Source organism: Anomaloglossus baeobatrachus, chromosome 5, assembly GCF_048569485.1.
Source record: "Anomaloglossus baeobatrachus isolate aAnoBae1 chromosome 5, aAnoBae1.hap1, whole genome shotgun sequence".
Taxonomy (NCBI): domain Eukaryota; kingdom Metazoa; phylum Chordata; class Amphibia; order Anura; family Aromobatidae; genus Anomaloglossus; species Anomaloglossus baeobatrachus.
The window spans coordinates 401,768,721-401,785,346 of NC_134357.1; the positions used below are offsets into that span (position 1 = coordinate 401,768,721).

Consider the following 16,626-nt stretch of genomic DNA (forward strand, 5'->3'; position numbering starts at 1 on the left):
TGCAGGTTCCCGCTGGGGATGATGGATGGGGGCAGCGTGGATGGTGGAGCCCTCCGCGAGCAGGGCTTTTCTCCAGGGGTAGGTGAAGAGTTAACTTGGAGGCGCGCAGCAATACGTCAGTCCAGACAAAGAGGGCAGTTTGATTGTCTTTATTTACTGGATTCGCGCCCTGGAGACGTGCTGGATCCCAGGTGCGCCAGTGTCCTTATAGCTGTGCCAGCCAACCTGGTGCCACTCTCCCACCGATTCACTCTGGTGTGTGTCGGACCTCCCTGGCGTGGAGCTCCTGGAGGTCCGTCTGGTGTCTGGGTCCTGTCGCAGGGAATTTCTCCCGGTCCCCTCTTTGCTGCTGATGCCTCGGACGTTAGTGGTGGCAGATGAGTCCTGGAAACCCACCCACCTGGCAGAGTTTACAGAGGGCTTGAAGTTCTGTTCTGTTCTGGGATCTGCATCCCATGTGTGCAAAGTACTGTGAGCCCTGGATGTCCACCCCACAGGATCCCTCTGTCCTTGGAGCTTGCTCTCCAGCTACTTTTCTCCTCTGAGTGGCTGATCTTTCTACTCAGGTCTTTGCGGATTCTTTGCTACTTTCCTTGTGTCTCAAGAGTCTGTGGTCTGTCTTGACACCTTTCCTTTTACTCCTTCCTCTCTCACTCCTTCCTTCTAACTAACTAGCTCCTTCCTCTTTCATTGTCTACCGCCGACTGACTAGCCACACTCCCCAGGTCACTTTCTACTCCCCCAGGTCTGGTCTCTTCCTCCCCAGTTGGCTGCCTGTCATCTGGCTAGGTGAGTCTCCCAGCCGGGTACATTGAGTGTAAATGTCCTGGTGTGCTAGTGTGTGTGTACTGTCTGGCACAGTCATGTAGGACCCGAGCTGTTGCCTTGTTGTTACCTTATTTTGTGATACCTGGTTACCGCTGGGGCATCACATTGACATGAGGATGACAGCGGTATCCGCTGCTGATGTGTCGCCAGCTCACACCAGACACCGCTGTAATCCTCATGCCACCAATGCAGGTAGCCCACAGACCTGGAAGCAGCAGCGCCAGGGACATCAGTACCAGTGAGTGTGCAGTGATGTCACAGGTTCATCGGAGTATCCAATGAACTTGGATGAGCTCTTGACGGCACCCCAGCAACACCCACACTACCGCTGGTGTCACGACAGTGACTTCACGGGTTCATAAGAGTTCATTGGGAACTCCGATGAACCTGTGCCGTTACTGCCGCGACACCCGCAGGTGTCGCTGAGGTGTTGTCAGAAGGTCATCCGAGTTCATTGAATACTAAGATGAGCCTGTGACATCAATGCTGTGGTCGCACACACTCTGCTGAGGGTGCCCCTGTGGTGACCTGGGATGAGCTTACGAGGTCCCAGGTCACTGCAGGGAAGCACACACAGCAGTGTGTGTGTATGCCTACAGGGGCTGCTCTCACAATTAATGGGGAACGTTTGGTTCTCCATTGAATGTGCCCACAGTATGGGATTGACGTGGGCCCCCCTATTTGGATTATGGCAGAACAGGATTAGGGCTTTGACAGGGAAATAAATTGGAAAAGAGAAAGCGGACATGCTGTGTGGCATACAGGGGCATTTGTGTGCTCCACACAGACACGCGGTTTGTGTGAGAACATGGATGTGTGACCAAGCCCATTGATTTTAAAGGATCCATGTAAGGCCTCTTTCACACGTCAGTGATTCTGGTACGTTTGTGCTTTTTTTCCTACGTACCACAATCACTGACATACGCAGACCCATTATAATCAATGGGTCTGCTCACACATCAGTGATTTTTCACTGACCATGTCTCCGTGCAGCGTTCACGCGTGTCCGTGATTGCCGCACGGAGACATGTCCATTTTTTTCTGGCATCACTGATGTCCCACGGACCACGCAGTGGTGTGATCCGTGAAACACGTGCCAGAAAAAAACGTGCTTTTAAAATAAAAATCATTTTTACTCACCCGGCTCCAGCGATGTCCTCAGAAAGCCCGTGCAGCCTGCTGCTTCTGTGCTGGCTCATTACAGTCGCGCATATTTATGATGCACAACACAGCCGACCCGGAAGCAGCTGCTGCGGGGGTCAGCGCCGACCGGGTGCTGCACCGCGGGAGCGATCAGCACCATGGAGAGCGGGAGCACGCACAGGTGAGTTAATCTCTAAGTGCAATCACGGGCCACGGAGAACGGAGCCCGGATTGCACTTAGACAACCCACGTGTGCCGTGATTCACGGCACACGGAGGGACATGTGCATGTTTTACACGCCAGTGAAAAACGTCAGTGTTTTTCACTGACGTGTGAAACGGGCCTAAGTCCGTGTCTCTGGTACATGTGATAATGGACGTCACACGTACCAGAGATATGGATGTGTGAAGGAGGCCTTAGATGTAGGCTTGTGTCCAGGGCTCATACAGCAGAAATATACTACCATATATACATTTCAGATATCATACAAGGGACTTATTCATTAAACCTGTCTAAAGCCCACTTTACACGTTGCAATTAGTTGTACAATCGCATTTGCGATGTGACACGCCCAGGTTGCATACGGGATCTTATGAGATTGCACGTTGGTCGTTCATTTGCTGTCACACGTGCGTTAGTAGTCTATGTTAAATTGGTCAATTTTGTGTGCGATCCTTTAGATCATGTGTTCTGTGACGTATGCATTGGGCACCTTTTTTTTTTTTTATTTATTGACTTGCCAAGCGTGTGTAATGTGTAGGGATGCGTTTTTACTATGTCATCTGCCATTCAGCTCTGCTACATGGCCGCTAACAGCAGACACAGACAGCCATGTAGCAGAGCTGAATGGCAGATGACAGCAGACACAGACAGAGCCGCACTGTCAGAATGAACTCGGGTGAACTTCACCCGACTTCACGGTCATGCTGCGGCTCTGTCTGTGTCGCGTCCTGATTAGCGGTCACCAGTGAAGGACTCACCGGTGACCGCTAATCTCCTAAGTTACTGAAGTTAGCAGCCCTCTCTCATACTCACCAATCCCCGATCCCCGGCGCTGCACTGCGTTCACACTGCTCCGGCGGCTTTTACTGTTTTGAAAAAGCCGGCCGCCCATTAAACAATCTCGTATTCCCTGCTTTCCCCGCCCACCGGCGCCTATGATTGGTTACAGTGAGACACGCCCCCACTCTGAGTCACAGGTGTCACACTGCACCCAATCACAGCAGCCGGTGGGCGTGTCTATACTGTGTAGTGAAATAAATAATTAAATAATGAAAAAAAACGGCGTGCGGTTCCCCCCAATTTTAAAACCAGCCAGATAAAGCCATACGGCTGAAGGCTGGTATTCTCAGGATGGGGAGCTCCACGTTATGGGGAGCCCCCCAGCCTAACAATATCAGCCAACAGCCGCCCAGAATTGCCGCATACATTATATGCGACAGTTCTGGGACTGTACCCGGCTCTTCCCGATTTGCCCTGGTGCGTTGGCAAATAGGGGTAATAAGGAGTTATTGGCAGCCCATAGCTGCCAATAAGTCCTAGATTAATCATGTCAGGCGTCTATGAGACACCTTCCATGATTAATCTGTAAATTACAGTAAATAAACACACACACCTGAAAAAATCCTTTATTAGAAATAAAAAACACAAACATATACCCTGGGTCACCACTTTAATCAGCCCCAAAAAGCCCTCCATGTCCGGCGTAATCCAGGATGCTCCAGCGTCGCTTCCAGCGCTGCTGCATGGAGGTGACCGGAGCTGCAGCACACACCGCCGCTCCGGTCACCTCCACACAGCTAATGAACACAGCCGCGCGATCAGCTGAGCTGTCACTGAGGTTACCCGCGGCCACCGCTGGATCCAGTGACAGCGGGTAACCTCAGTGACAGCAGCTGATCGCGCGGCTGTCTTCATTACCTGCGTGGAGGTGACCGGAGCGGCGGTGTCTTCTGCAGCTCCTGTCACCTCCATGCAGCAGCGCTGGATGCGACGCTGGAGCATCCTGGATTCCGCCGGACATGGAGGGCTTTTTGGGGCTGATTAAAGTGGTTAACCAGGGTATATGTTTGTGTTTTTTATTTATAATAAAGGATTTTTTCGGGTGTGTGTGTTTATTTACTGTAATTTACAGATTAATCATGGAGGGTGTCTCATAGACGCCTGACATGATTAATCTAGGACTTATTGGCAGCTATGGGCTGCCAATAACTCCTTATTACCCCGATTTGCCAACGCACCAGGGCAAATCGGGAAGAGCCGGGTACAGTCCCAGAACTGTCGCATATAATGTATGCGGCAATTCTGGGCGGCTGTTGGCTGATATTGTTAGGCTGGGGGGCTCCCCATAACGTGGAGCTCCCCATCCTGAGAATACCAGCCTCCAGCCGTATGGCTTTATCTGGCTGGTTTTAAAATTGGGGGGAACCGCACGCCGTTTTTTTTTCATTATTTAATTATTTATTTCACTACACAGTATAGACACGCCCACCGGCTGCTGTGATTGGGTGCAGTGTGACACCTGTCACTCAGAGTGGGGGCGTGTCTCACTGTAACCAATCATAGGTGCCGGTGGGTGGGGAAAGCAGGGAATACGAGATTGTTTAATGGGCGGCCGGCTTTTTCAAAACAGTAAAAGCCGCCGGAGCAGTGTGAACGTCGTGCAGCGCCGGGGATCGGGGATCGGTGAGTATATGAGAGAGGGGGATAGACTGACATGGACAGAGAGTGAGGGACAGAGATAGTGACCGACTGACAGAGATTAGTGCATGACAGACATTGTGAGGCGCTTCAGAACGCAGCTTTTCAGCTGCGCTCTGAAGCGGACCTTTTTTAAGCTGCGGTGCAGAGTGCAGACCTGCGCACATAGCATCAGACACCAAAATCGTATGAGGGATGTCACACGTTACAATTCACTAGGTTCGTGCAACAAAACGCTCAATTCTAGAGAATGATACGATGTGTTTGCGATTAACGGTTTTGCGTTCAATCCTGATCGCACGTAGATGTCACACGCAGATACCTCACAAACGATGCCGGATGTGCGTCACTTACAACTTGACCCCAACGACGGATTGTGAGATATATTGAAGCGTGTGTAGCGGGCTTAACACTTGTCAGTCAATCATATATATATATATATATATACGATTGCACCTAATATGGAGAAGCAAATATTCCAACTCTATAAAGGCGCCAGTAGCAGTGCCACTCCCGGGAATACAAGATGGTGACATGGAGGTTGCATAACCATAACTGGTAATTTATCGACAATCATCAATTGTGATGCTGTGGTAGGATTGATAAATGTGATAAATGTAATTAAAACTCATCCTCCAGAATGGGTGTCCCAAATCCCCACTCAATGGGAATATAAATGCAATGTTGATGCGCATGCTCATTACAGATCCATTTTGGACTGACAGAGAGCTGAGTACAGTGCGCAGCTTTTCTGTTGGCCCATAGATACTGAATGCAGCGGTAGTGTCGTCAACCATTGCGCTAGTCAAATTATTCTGGAACTGGGGCTTAGAATGTCTGTTACAGTTCATCATGAGTACCCCACCAGCGGCCCCAAATATCAGTGAACCACTGGTGGACACAGACAGAAGAGGGTCCCTGTGTAAGTCCAATGGATCATCATAATGCGCAAAGCCACCTGCTTTGGAGGTACAAAGAGGCCTCTTTGCTTCTTGGGCCCCAGCTGCACAGGTTGCACCAATGATATGTCCGCCATTGCACTGGACCTACACCCACTGCCTGATAGGAGAACAATGGAGTAAGCGTGGTCTTCTAGCAGGCAGCTGAATGGTCTCCCGCGTTCTGTGTATACAGGGACAACAGAGGCGCAAACACTCTTCATCTTTATATTCATGATTTGGAAAAGTACTTCCACAGTCTTTTCTCTGCAATTTTGTATTATTGTTTTTTTTTGCACTAGGCACAGTTAAACCTTTATTTTTGCCACCTTGTCAATAGTATAACATGTTTTTATACAATTTTTTTTAATCATTCTTTATTAGTCTACTAACTCACTGATATAAGCCTCATTGCTTCATTAGGAGTGCCCCCCATACTATAGATCCAATGGTGGCATGATACTTTTCCCTTGATTGTCCCCACACCTTCCATCATTGACTAACCACCTCTAGAAGAAGCACTCCTTGCGAAACGTGTGGTGGGCCAACTCATGTCTTCTAGTTGCTCATCGTGTTTCACATTTTTTTCCAGGTACTGGATGCGTCTACTTGTCTTCAGAACGTTACAAATGGATTACTAAAGAAGAAAAAAAAAAAGTGCTCCAATCTTACTACCTTAAGGCCCCGTCACACACAGAGATAAATCTTTGGCAGATCTGTGGTTGCAGTGAAATCATGGACATATTGTTCCATTTGTACACAGCCACAAACCTGGCACCGATTGTCCACAATTTCACTGCAACCACAGATCTGCCGCAGATTTATCTCTGTGTGTGACAGGGCCTTTAGTCACAAATGCTAGCCACATATTGGCATCTACATATCTATATATGGGTTTCTGCATATTATATAGTCATTTGCTCCCCACATAGTTCACAATCTGTGCGTTTCACTATTTATTATTTGATTGAAGCATGTATGAATGACATGCGTGACCGCAGACCCTCCTACCCATGCATTACTGTATGTATCACTAGAGGGTAGGAGCCATACGCAACAAGAGAACCTATCACTTGCCATAAATAAATCATTTCTTTTTTACCAGCTGTAAATGCCGCAGTTCTTATGAAGCTGACATTGTTGTTCTATTCTTGCTCCGCTCTATTCCCCTCTTCACTGTATATAAATTTAGGCCCAGATTCATCAGACTGGTATTCTTCACGCTGGTCTTGATGAAGGGCAGTGATGGAGACATATGCTCTTCTGTCTCCATCACGTGCGCCTCTTAACTGAATCAGGTGTATCCTAAAAATGGCTGCTCGGCACAAATCCTACTCCAATCAGGGACTGGAGTAATATTTGTGGTATGAGGTATGCCACAGCTTGTAATGAGTTAGACGAGGGGGCATTGGCACGCCCCAGCCCATCCATTTTGGTAAAACTGGCAAGTAAACGCCAAAATATGCACATTTTTCGTGCATTGAACAAAAACCTTACAACTTTTCAAAATGTTTTGCAGCAGATTTCTGGCATAAGCACTTTGGTGAATTGGGGCCTGAGTTTTTGTAACCAAGGAGGTATGGTCCTCAATTCTACTCCGTTGAAGTCTTCTTGAGCATCACAATTGGCTAAGAATCTTAGATTTACAAGAGTAGAGAGGAGCAGGAACAAACAAATTATCAGACTCAGGAGGACAGCAGCATTTACATCAGGTAAAAAAAAAATTACATATTTATGACAAGTGACAGGTCCTCTTTAAAGTGGATGTAAACTACTGGGATAACCCCTTCTGATTCAACATTTGGCGCAGGTAAAATATAGACTATACTCACCTCCCGTAGTGACGCCATTCTAGCGGTGCTGCGGCTCGCGGTGTGGGGACTCATGTTGGGTTGTGATGTCACATGAACCCCGCGTCCAATCAGCGCTGGCTTCCTTCTCTCTGGCTTCGGACCAAACAAGTTAATCAATAGGAAGTGAACGCAGCCGCAGCGGTCACTTCCTGTTGATTACTCGCTTGGTTTGAAGGTGTCACGAACGTGACTAACAGGGTTAAACCAGAAACCAAATACCTCTAGTAGGTGTCAGTACACACATGAGTCATGATACAACAGAGGTCCCTGATACTAGGGCTGAACCATGCACTCCCTATAGGAGGTTCTTTCACCTCGTCGCCGACCACGGTCCTAAGACCTCGTTTGTCCTAAACTCACCCTGGCTAGTGAGCAGGCCGACGAGATCACTAGTCTCTCTACAATACAGAAACACAAGAGTAGATAAACAGGCAAGGGAAATAGACATGAAAAGAGAAAACACTCCAGGCAGATTCAATGCAGCAAACACCACCGCTGCACACAGCATGACAAACGTCTTCCAGATCAGGGTCCTTCCAAAGTGGATCATAAGTAAATGAGGATTCAGTTTCTATCACAGGCTTCAGCTGATCGGGCACATGACCTTAAATAGTGAAAGGGAGTGAATACAAAGAGCTGCACCTGAGATTGAAAACTACAGCCAGCAGCCAAGCAGTAAAAGGTGCTTAACCCTTACAGCAATACTAGCAAAAAGATGTAATTGAAGTAACAGCAGTGGATATGCCAGCAGTAATGCGCTGTGACCTTCCGATACCAGACTCGCCGGAGGTCTCCCCCAGGCGGGACACACTCATGACAGAAGGCGAGGAGAAGAAAGCCAGCGCTGATTGGACACAAGGCTCATGTGACATCACAACCTAGGTGAGTCCCCGCACCGCGAGCAGCAGCACAGCTGGAATGGCGCTGGTATGGGAGGTGAGAATAGGCTTTTTATTTTACCTGGGGGAAACATGTTGAATCACAAGGGGTTGTCCTAGTAGTGGAGAACCCCTTTAAATTGTCTTCTCTGGCTGTGCAGAAGCTCCTGCCCTCTAGTGAGATTATAATCACTACGCAAGAGAAGCAAGGGCAGCTGTCATATTTCACAATTGTCTGTCACTAGTAATGATGTTGCTGGGGATCACATCCGCTGATCTTGGAAACAATTTAATAATGATTGCACGTTAATTTCTCAGTTTCCTTTACATATTATAGTATCCTTGTAGTTGTTGTGTTATTTGTGTATTTAATACATTTCCACATACAAATTAAACATCCAGCACGATACAAGTGGTAATATCCATGCGATGCGTTTTTTACTCTTGTGGGTTCTTTATTAAAAACCAAACTGCATGTAAGAGATCATCCTTGATTGACAGCTTTGGCTTTATAGGAGCCAGAGAAGAATAGAAATATAGGGTAAACAAGTAGACAGGGAGTTTTAATTAACTGCTCGGCCATGGGCGCACCGAGCCACTGTGCTTAGTTTGAACAGTCATTTTGTGTTGACATACTCCCTTTACGTATTAAATGGTAATAGTACTGTGTGTTACAATCACATGATTAGAGATCTGGTATTATATAGGGTTAAAAGAAGAGCCTCTGATTCCACTGATGTGTCACTTATTGGGCTGCTTGGTGCAGATTCAATAAAATCAGTGTCTCACGAGCAGCAGATTATCACTAGAAGACAAGGTGTCCCTTGCCATGTTAGTCCTCCTGCTCTGTGTAACCCTACCCCGACATTAGTGAGCTTTCTGCATATGCACAGTGTACACAGAAAGCTGCCAATCAGTGATGTGGGTGGGGTTATACAGTGCTCAGCATGAAAAAATTGGTAGATCTGCAGAAGATAAAAGTAATTTTTTACAAAACTACAGTACGTAGCCTAGTAAGTGACACATTGCTGGAAATCTGTGCACTGGCAGATCCAGCTTTGGTATTGTGCCTCTATCTCCTCTATGGAGTCCACCATTGTGTGCCAGGCTTGTCCTGGTCCTTTATGATGTTTTCCCCCCTTTTTTGCCTGTGCTTTAGTCTTTCTATAAATTATCCTACCTCTTATATGTCTTTTGTCTGATTTACAATTTTCCGGACAGGTGTCTTTTTTGGGGGGGCACTGATGTGTGTCCCGAAAAAATCTTGCTCCTGTGTGAGATTTGCCATGTATTTTTTTGCATAGGATCCATTAAACCAGGTCTTCTGTTTCGAATCAAATTTTTGATGTGCGAAGAGTTCGGAGCTTTCCAGATGAGTTTGCACAGTCACATTGGCCGCTCTCTCCTCCCACTGGAACAGGAAGAGTTTCTGCTCGCTTCTCACTTGCCCCCACGTTCGTGCCATGTCCAGGGCGGTCTGTCCTCTTCTGTTGGTGATCTGCGTTTCAGCTCTATTATTTAATAGTTCTTGGAGACAGTCATTTTGGCCCATGGCTGCTGCCACGTGAAGAGGAGTATTACCAAGCTGAGTGTTGTACTGTACATTGTGTCCTACACAACAGAGAAAAATACCAACAGAGGTCAGCCATGACATTTCATCTGAGGTTAGATGCCAAGTTGTAAATCTGGGAACCCCACTGGCTAAAAGACCCCCAAACACATTGGATATTTCGGCCTACAGCTATCTCTCCTGACCCCCCCCCAGATTCGGGCACTGCCGGTTTGGCTGTGTTCTCTGAGAGACAGCTGCGACCAGGCCCCTCTGGCTCATTTCCCTGCCGAACAAAAGGATCAGCCCATGAAATTTCCATGGATGGATCCGTTTCTCATCCCATGTCATCTGAATTGGGAGACCCCCATAGATATAAGGTTTTCGATCCCAACAATGATCTTACCAATTCGAGAAAGAAATCGCACTATGTGCAGGTGTCCCCGGTGGGCTGCGATGTACAGGGCTATGCCCGCTCTAGTAGCCAGCCAGTCCTTCTTCTGCTTCGCATCCAAGCGTAATGAATTCTCGGTGTTGTATGTAGAATCAGGGGTTACCCCCACACCAATTAGCTGATGATAGAATGGAATAATGTTACTACAGTGAAGGAAATAAGTATTTGATCCCTTGCTGATTTTGTAAGTTTGCCCACTGACAAAGACATGAACAGTCTATAATTTTAAGGGTAGGTTAATTTTAACAGTGAGAGATAGAATATCCAAAATAAAATCCAGAAAATAACATTGTATAAATTATATCAATTTATTTGCATTTTGCAGAGAGAAATAAGTATTGATCCCCTACCAACCATTGAGAGTTTTGGCTCCTACAGACCAGTTAGACTCTCCGAATCAACTCATTACCTGCATTAAAGACACATGTCTTAAATTGTCACCTGTATAAAGACACCTGTCTACAGACTCAATTAATCAGTCAGAGTCTAACGACTACAACATGGGCAAGACCAAAGAGCTTTCTAAGGATTTCAGGGACAAGATCATAGACCTGCACAAGGCTGGAATGGGATACAAAACCATAAGCAAGATGCTGGGTGAGAAGGAGGCAACTGTTGGTGCAATAGTAAGAAAATGGAGGAAATAAAAAATGAGTGTCAATCGACATCGATCTGGAGCACCAGGCAAAATCTCACCTTGTGCGGTATCCAGGATCCTGATTAAGGTGAGAGATCAGCCTCAAACTACATGGGGGAACTTGTTAAATATCTTAAGAGAGCTGGGAACACTGTCACCAAAAAACCATTGGTAACACATTACGCCATAATGGCTTAAAATCCTGCAGTGCCCGCACCAAGGAGGCACATGTGCAGGCTCGGTAAAAGTTTGCCAATGAACACCAGGATGATTCTGAGAGTTATAGGGAGATGGTGCTGTGGTCAGATGAGACAAAAATTGAGCTCTTTGGCATTAACTCAACTCGCCATGTTTGGTGGAAGAGAAATGCTGCCTATAACCTAAAGAAGATCATCCCCACTGTCAAGCATGGAGGTGGGAATATGTTTTGGGGGGTATTTCTCTGCTAAGGGCACACGACTACTTCACAGCATCAATCTGACAATGGATGGAGCCATGAATTGTAAAATCCTGAGTGACAACTTCCTTCCCTCTGCCAGGACATTAAAAATGGGTCATGGCTGGGTCTTCCAGCACGACAATAACCCAAAACATACAGCCAAGGAAACAAAGGAGTGGCTCAAAAAGAAGCACATTAAGATCATGGAGTGGCCTAGCCAGTCTCCAGACCTTAATCCCATAGAAAACCTATAGAGGGAGCTGAAGCTCTGAGTTGCCAAGCGAGAGCCTCAAAATCTCAATGATTTCGAGATGATCTGCAAAGAGGAGTGGACCAAAGTTCCTCTTGACATGTGCGCAAACCTCATCAAGTACAAAAACAAAGTCTGACTTCTGTGCTTGTCAACAAGGGCTTTGCCATCAAGTATTAAGTCTTGTTTGCCACAGGGATGAAATACTTATTTATCTCTGGACAATGCAAATAAATTTATATAATTTATACAACGTGATTTTCTGGATTTTATTTTTGATATTCTATCTCTCACTATTAAAATTAACCTACCCTTAAAATTATAGACTGTTCATGTCTTTGTCAGTGGGTAAACTTACACAATCAGCAAGGGACAAAATACTTATAATTTTCTTTCACTGTATGTATTTCCAGAAGCCACGAGACCAGAACATAAAGTGTAACAGAGGACTGACAATTAGGATGGGCCCTCAATGTCTGATCGGTGGGAGTCTGACCTCTGAAGAACCCCTATAACAATCATTACCTTGGCTAAGTCTCCTTTAGCTGCACACGTAACCAGATCAGTTAAGCCATCATATTGCCAGACGCTCATAGACAGCGTTCCTCCTGGAATAACTGCATTATACTTCAATGTTGAGCTGTCGGGCATGTCCCCTACAAGGAAAGAAACCGGACATTACACGGGGAATATTGTGCCTGCACAGGGCCTCTTCTGTCTGCGTCCGCCCCTGGTGATCAGCGAAGACAATCGCCTAACCTGACTCCACTACATGGATCCTCACATGGCGCCCCTTGAGTTGAGGGGCTTTCCAAGTCCATTAACCCCTTCCCAACATCTGCCGGACATACAGTGCCTTGTGACAGTATTCACCCCCTTGGCTTTTTACCTATTTTGTTATATTACCTGTGTTTAAACATTTTTGTTACCTGATTTGTGTGTGATGCATCAGCACTAAATAGTCTACATTTGGGAAGTGAAATGAGAAAAATATAGGCAAAAACTAAGGCTATGGGATAAAATAAATACAAAATGCCATGTACAGATGTCTTCACCTCTTTTGCTATGAAGCCCCTACAAATTTGTGGTGCAAGCAATTATCTTCATACATCACACGCTTAGTAAAAGGAAGACCACCTGTGTTCACTTTAAAGCGGGCTTTACACGCAGCGATATTGCTAGCGAGCGTACCCGCCCCTGTCGGTTGTGCGTCAAGGGCAAATCGCTGCCCGTGGCGCACAACATTGCTAACACCCGTCACACTATACTTACCTGCCTAGCGACATCGCTGTGGCCGGCGAACCGCCTCCTTTAAGGGGGAGGTTCATGTGGCGTCACTAAGCGGCCGACCGATAGAAGCGGAGAGGTGGAGACGAGCGGGACGTAACATCCTGCCGACCTCCTTCCTTCCTCATTGCGGGCGGCCGCAGGTACGGTGATGTTCTTCATTACTGCAGTGTCACACATAGCGATGTGTGCTGCCGTAGGAACGACGAACTACTTTGTAAACCGACCAGCAACGATAATCGGGATTAGAACGACCGGACAACGATCAACAATATGGTGAGTAGTTTTGATTGTTAATGGGACATTCCTGCGTTTCACACGCAACGACGTCGCTAACGAGGCCGGATGTGCGTCACGAATTCCGTGACCCCCAACGACATCTCGTTAGCGACGTTGTTGCGTGTAAAGCCCACTTTAGTGTCCTGTGGTCTGTCAGTATATACACACCTTTTCTGAAAGGCCACAGAGGTTACAACACCATTAAAGGGAACCAATCACCAGGATTTTCGTATATAATAATAATAATAATTTATTCATTTATATAGCGCTATTAATTCCATAGCGCTTTACATGCATTGGCAACACTGTCCCCATTGGGGCTCACAATCTAAATTCCCTATCTGTATGTTTTTGGAGTGTGGGAGGAAACCAGAGGAAACCCACGCAAACACGGGGAGAACATACAAAGTCCTTGCAGATAGTGTCCTTGGTGGGAATTGAATTCAGGACCTCAGCGCTGCAAGACTACAGTGCTAACCACTGAGCCACCGTGCTGCCCATAACTTAAAGCCAGTGCTATACTGGCACTATCAGGCTGAGTCTATACATACCTGTAGTGGTCAGCTCTGATGTTTAGGCTTTCAAATCCAAGAAAGTAAAGTTTATAAAATTAGCTGCTTCTTGAGTGACAGTTGCAACAGAGCAAATAATAAATGGATGGGTATTCATATGGATGCCCCCTGCCTGTTGTTCCTCCCTCTCTTTGTTCTCTATGCTAATGTTACTATTCATCTTTTTTGTCACCAAGATGGCGTCGGAGTTGCCGCCTGCGCATACCATTTATCTCCAGCGCCATCTTTGTGATGATCGTGTTACCCCCTGTTATTCTAGTCTTACGGCTGAGAGGGCGGTGCATGCTCCCTCGCTTCTTCAGCTCTCGTTGTGACGGCGGGAGTGAGAACGGTCACAACAGGAGTGGAGAACAGCTGATCATAGTGATTAGCTGCAGAAGAAGACACCGTGCCGCCCCAGGACACCAGGATTTTCACAAATATGGCGCCAGAGATAAGTGCTATGCGCAGGTGCCAACTCCAACGCCATCTTAGTGATGAATAGTAACTTTAGCATAGAGAACAGAGAGAGGGAGGAACAACAGGCAGGGGGAATCCATATGAATACCCACTCAGAGATTATCTGCTTTGTTGCAACTGTCACTCAAGAAGCTGCTGAATTTATAAACTTTACTTTCTTGGATTTGAAAACCTAAACATCCGAGCTGACCACTACATGTATGTATGGAATCAGCCTGATAGTGCCAGTATAGCACTGGCTTTAAGTTATGGGCAGCACGGTGGCTCAGTGGTTAGCACTGCAGTCTTGTGGTGGCTCAGTGGTTAGGTTAGTTATGAAAAGCCTGGTGACTGGTTCCCTTTAAGCAAGAGGCTCTACTAAACAAACAACACCATGAAGATCAAAGAGATCTCCAAACAAGTCCGAGACAAAGTTGTTGAGAAGTACAAGTCATGGTTGGGTTCTATACAAAATATCTTGGTCTCTGAGGATCCTTCTGGAGCACCATCAAATCCATTATCATCAAATGGAAAGAACATCGTACCACAACAAACCTGCCAAGAGAGGGCCGTCCATCTAAACTCTCATCCCGGGCAAGGAGGGCATTAATCAGGGAGAAAAAAACGGCACTCACCAAATCGTTGCTGTGCAGGTAGCGGCTTTATTTCAAGCGCAGAGGTAACATGTGCGGTGGGGGCTGGTGGGGAGGGAGAGCACGCCGGACGCGTCAGACGACGGCCGTTTCGCACTTACACAGTGCTTCAGCTGTGTAAGTGCGAAACGGCCGTCGTCTGATGTGTCCGGCGTGCTCTCCCTCCCCACCAGCCCCCACCGCACATGTTACCTCTGCGCTTGAAATAAAGCCGCTACCTGCACAGCAACGATTTGGTGAGTGCCGTTTTTTTCTTCCTATATTGGATAAAACCTGGTCTTCATACACACGTGCACCCTGGATCAGCGTTGATTCATCCCATATGCTTGGACTGTACCAAATGTTTATGGTTGTTGCTGAGTAGTGCCCTGTTTCCTCTTTTCTACTTTGAAATGCATTAATTGGGGAGGCAGCACAGAGGCCAAAGGTAACTCTGAAGGAGCTGCAGAGTTCCGAAGCTCAGACTGGAGTTTCTGTCCACATTATTCCAGCGGTACGGTAAAGAAAATGAAGCCAATCAGAAGTGAAGAGCCAGGATCACTGCTTTCCCCGAACACAATACAATAGAAAGGGACAACATCTGCTGCCCCCATTATAGCACCAATAAAAGCTCAGCACCAAAAACCCCGCGCCCCCATTGACACACAGAAGCTGCACAATCCAGACTCTCTTTTTACAAATATTATACATTTGTTTCATGATTTATATTTAAAACAAACAAGAAACGATACGATTGTGGTGATGGCCGGAGCCGCGCAGGGCTAGAGTCTGTACAATGGCCGTGCTGCGCTTATTGTCACCATGTCCCCGTATTTGGATTTCCCCCGGTCTTCTGATCAATGTCAGGGTAAATGAAGGGGGTCACTCAATACTAGAACTCGTCCTGCAAAAGAGAACCCCAAGACCAAAAGATATGGATGTTGTAAGAAGGGAAGTGAAAAACTAGTGAAAAAAGGGAAAGGTGCCCATGGTGGGAAGGGGTTAATTTGGTCCGAATATAATAGATTTCGGCTCCAGGTAAAGCATCACACAGCAGCATTTCTCATTGTAGTGTATTGTAGCAGCGCCACCTCGGTGTGTAGGCAGTGTCTGGTACTGCAGCCCAGCCCTATCTATTTGCACAGAGCCCTCCCCCATTAGCCTGAGCACAGCCCACCCACCTTCGTCCAGGTAGGAGAGTGTCTGCAGGGGTCTGGGGATCCCCGCCAGCAGCTCCAGCCGATCCTTCACTTCTCCCACCGTCCACAGCGGGCTGCACCGAACTCCACAGAACGTCTCCCCGGTCTCCCGCAGCCGCACGGTCACCGTGACCAGCCGACCACCAGGGGGCCCGCTCCCGAGATGCGGGGCCCTCACCTGACCCCGGGAGGCCATCCACACACCGCTACGAGAAGGGTCCCGGTCTCCTAGGTGACGAGTAAACATCCCGCCCCGTCCGCCAATCACAGCACTCGGCAGTCTGAGCGTTCCATGCGCGCTAAGCACAGTGCACGTTACTAGGGAAGGGCTGAGAGAGGCAAGTGCGGGACACTGTGTGGTATAAGCCCGTATACAGCGCCGGTCTATACAGGCCCCGTATATAGCGCCGGTCTATACAGGCCCCGTATATAGCGCCGGTCTATACAGGCCCCGTATATAGCGCCGGTCTATACAGGCCCCGTATACAGCGCCGGTCTATGCAGGCCCCGTATATAGCGCCGGTCTATACAGGCCCCGTATATAGCGCCG

The 16,626-nt window shown here is 47.4% G+C and overlaps 1 protein-coding gene across 1 annotated transcript; it reads right to left on the reverse strand.

Annotated features, from left to right (window-relative positions):
• Positions 1–5,913: 5,913 nt before the first annotated feature.
• Positions 5,914–16,298, reverse strand: ANKRD60 (ankyrin repeat domain 60). The gene is made up of 5 exons (XM_075347699.1): positions 16,059–16,298; positions 12,195–12,325; positions 10,296–10,461; positions 9,521–9,951; positions 5,914–6,246 (listed from the first exon to the last, which is right to left on the reverse strand). Exons 1-4 carry the CDS (start codon positions 16,270–16,272, stop codon positions 9,524–9,526), a joined length of 939 nt encoding a protein of 312 aa, XP_075203814.1. The 5' UTR covers positions 16,273–16,298; the 3' UTR covers positions 5,914–6,246; positions 9,521–9,523.
• Positions 16,299–16,626: the final 328 nt, after the last annotated feature.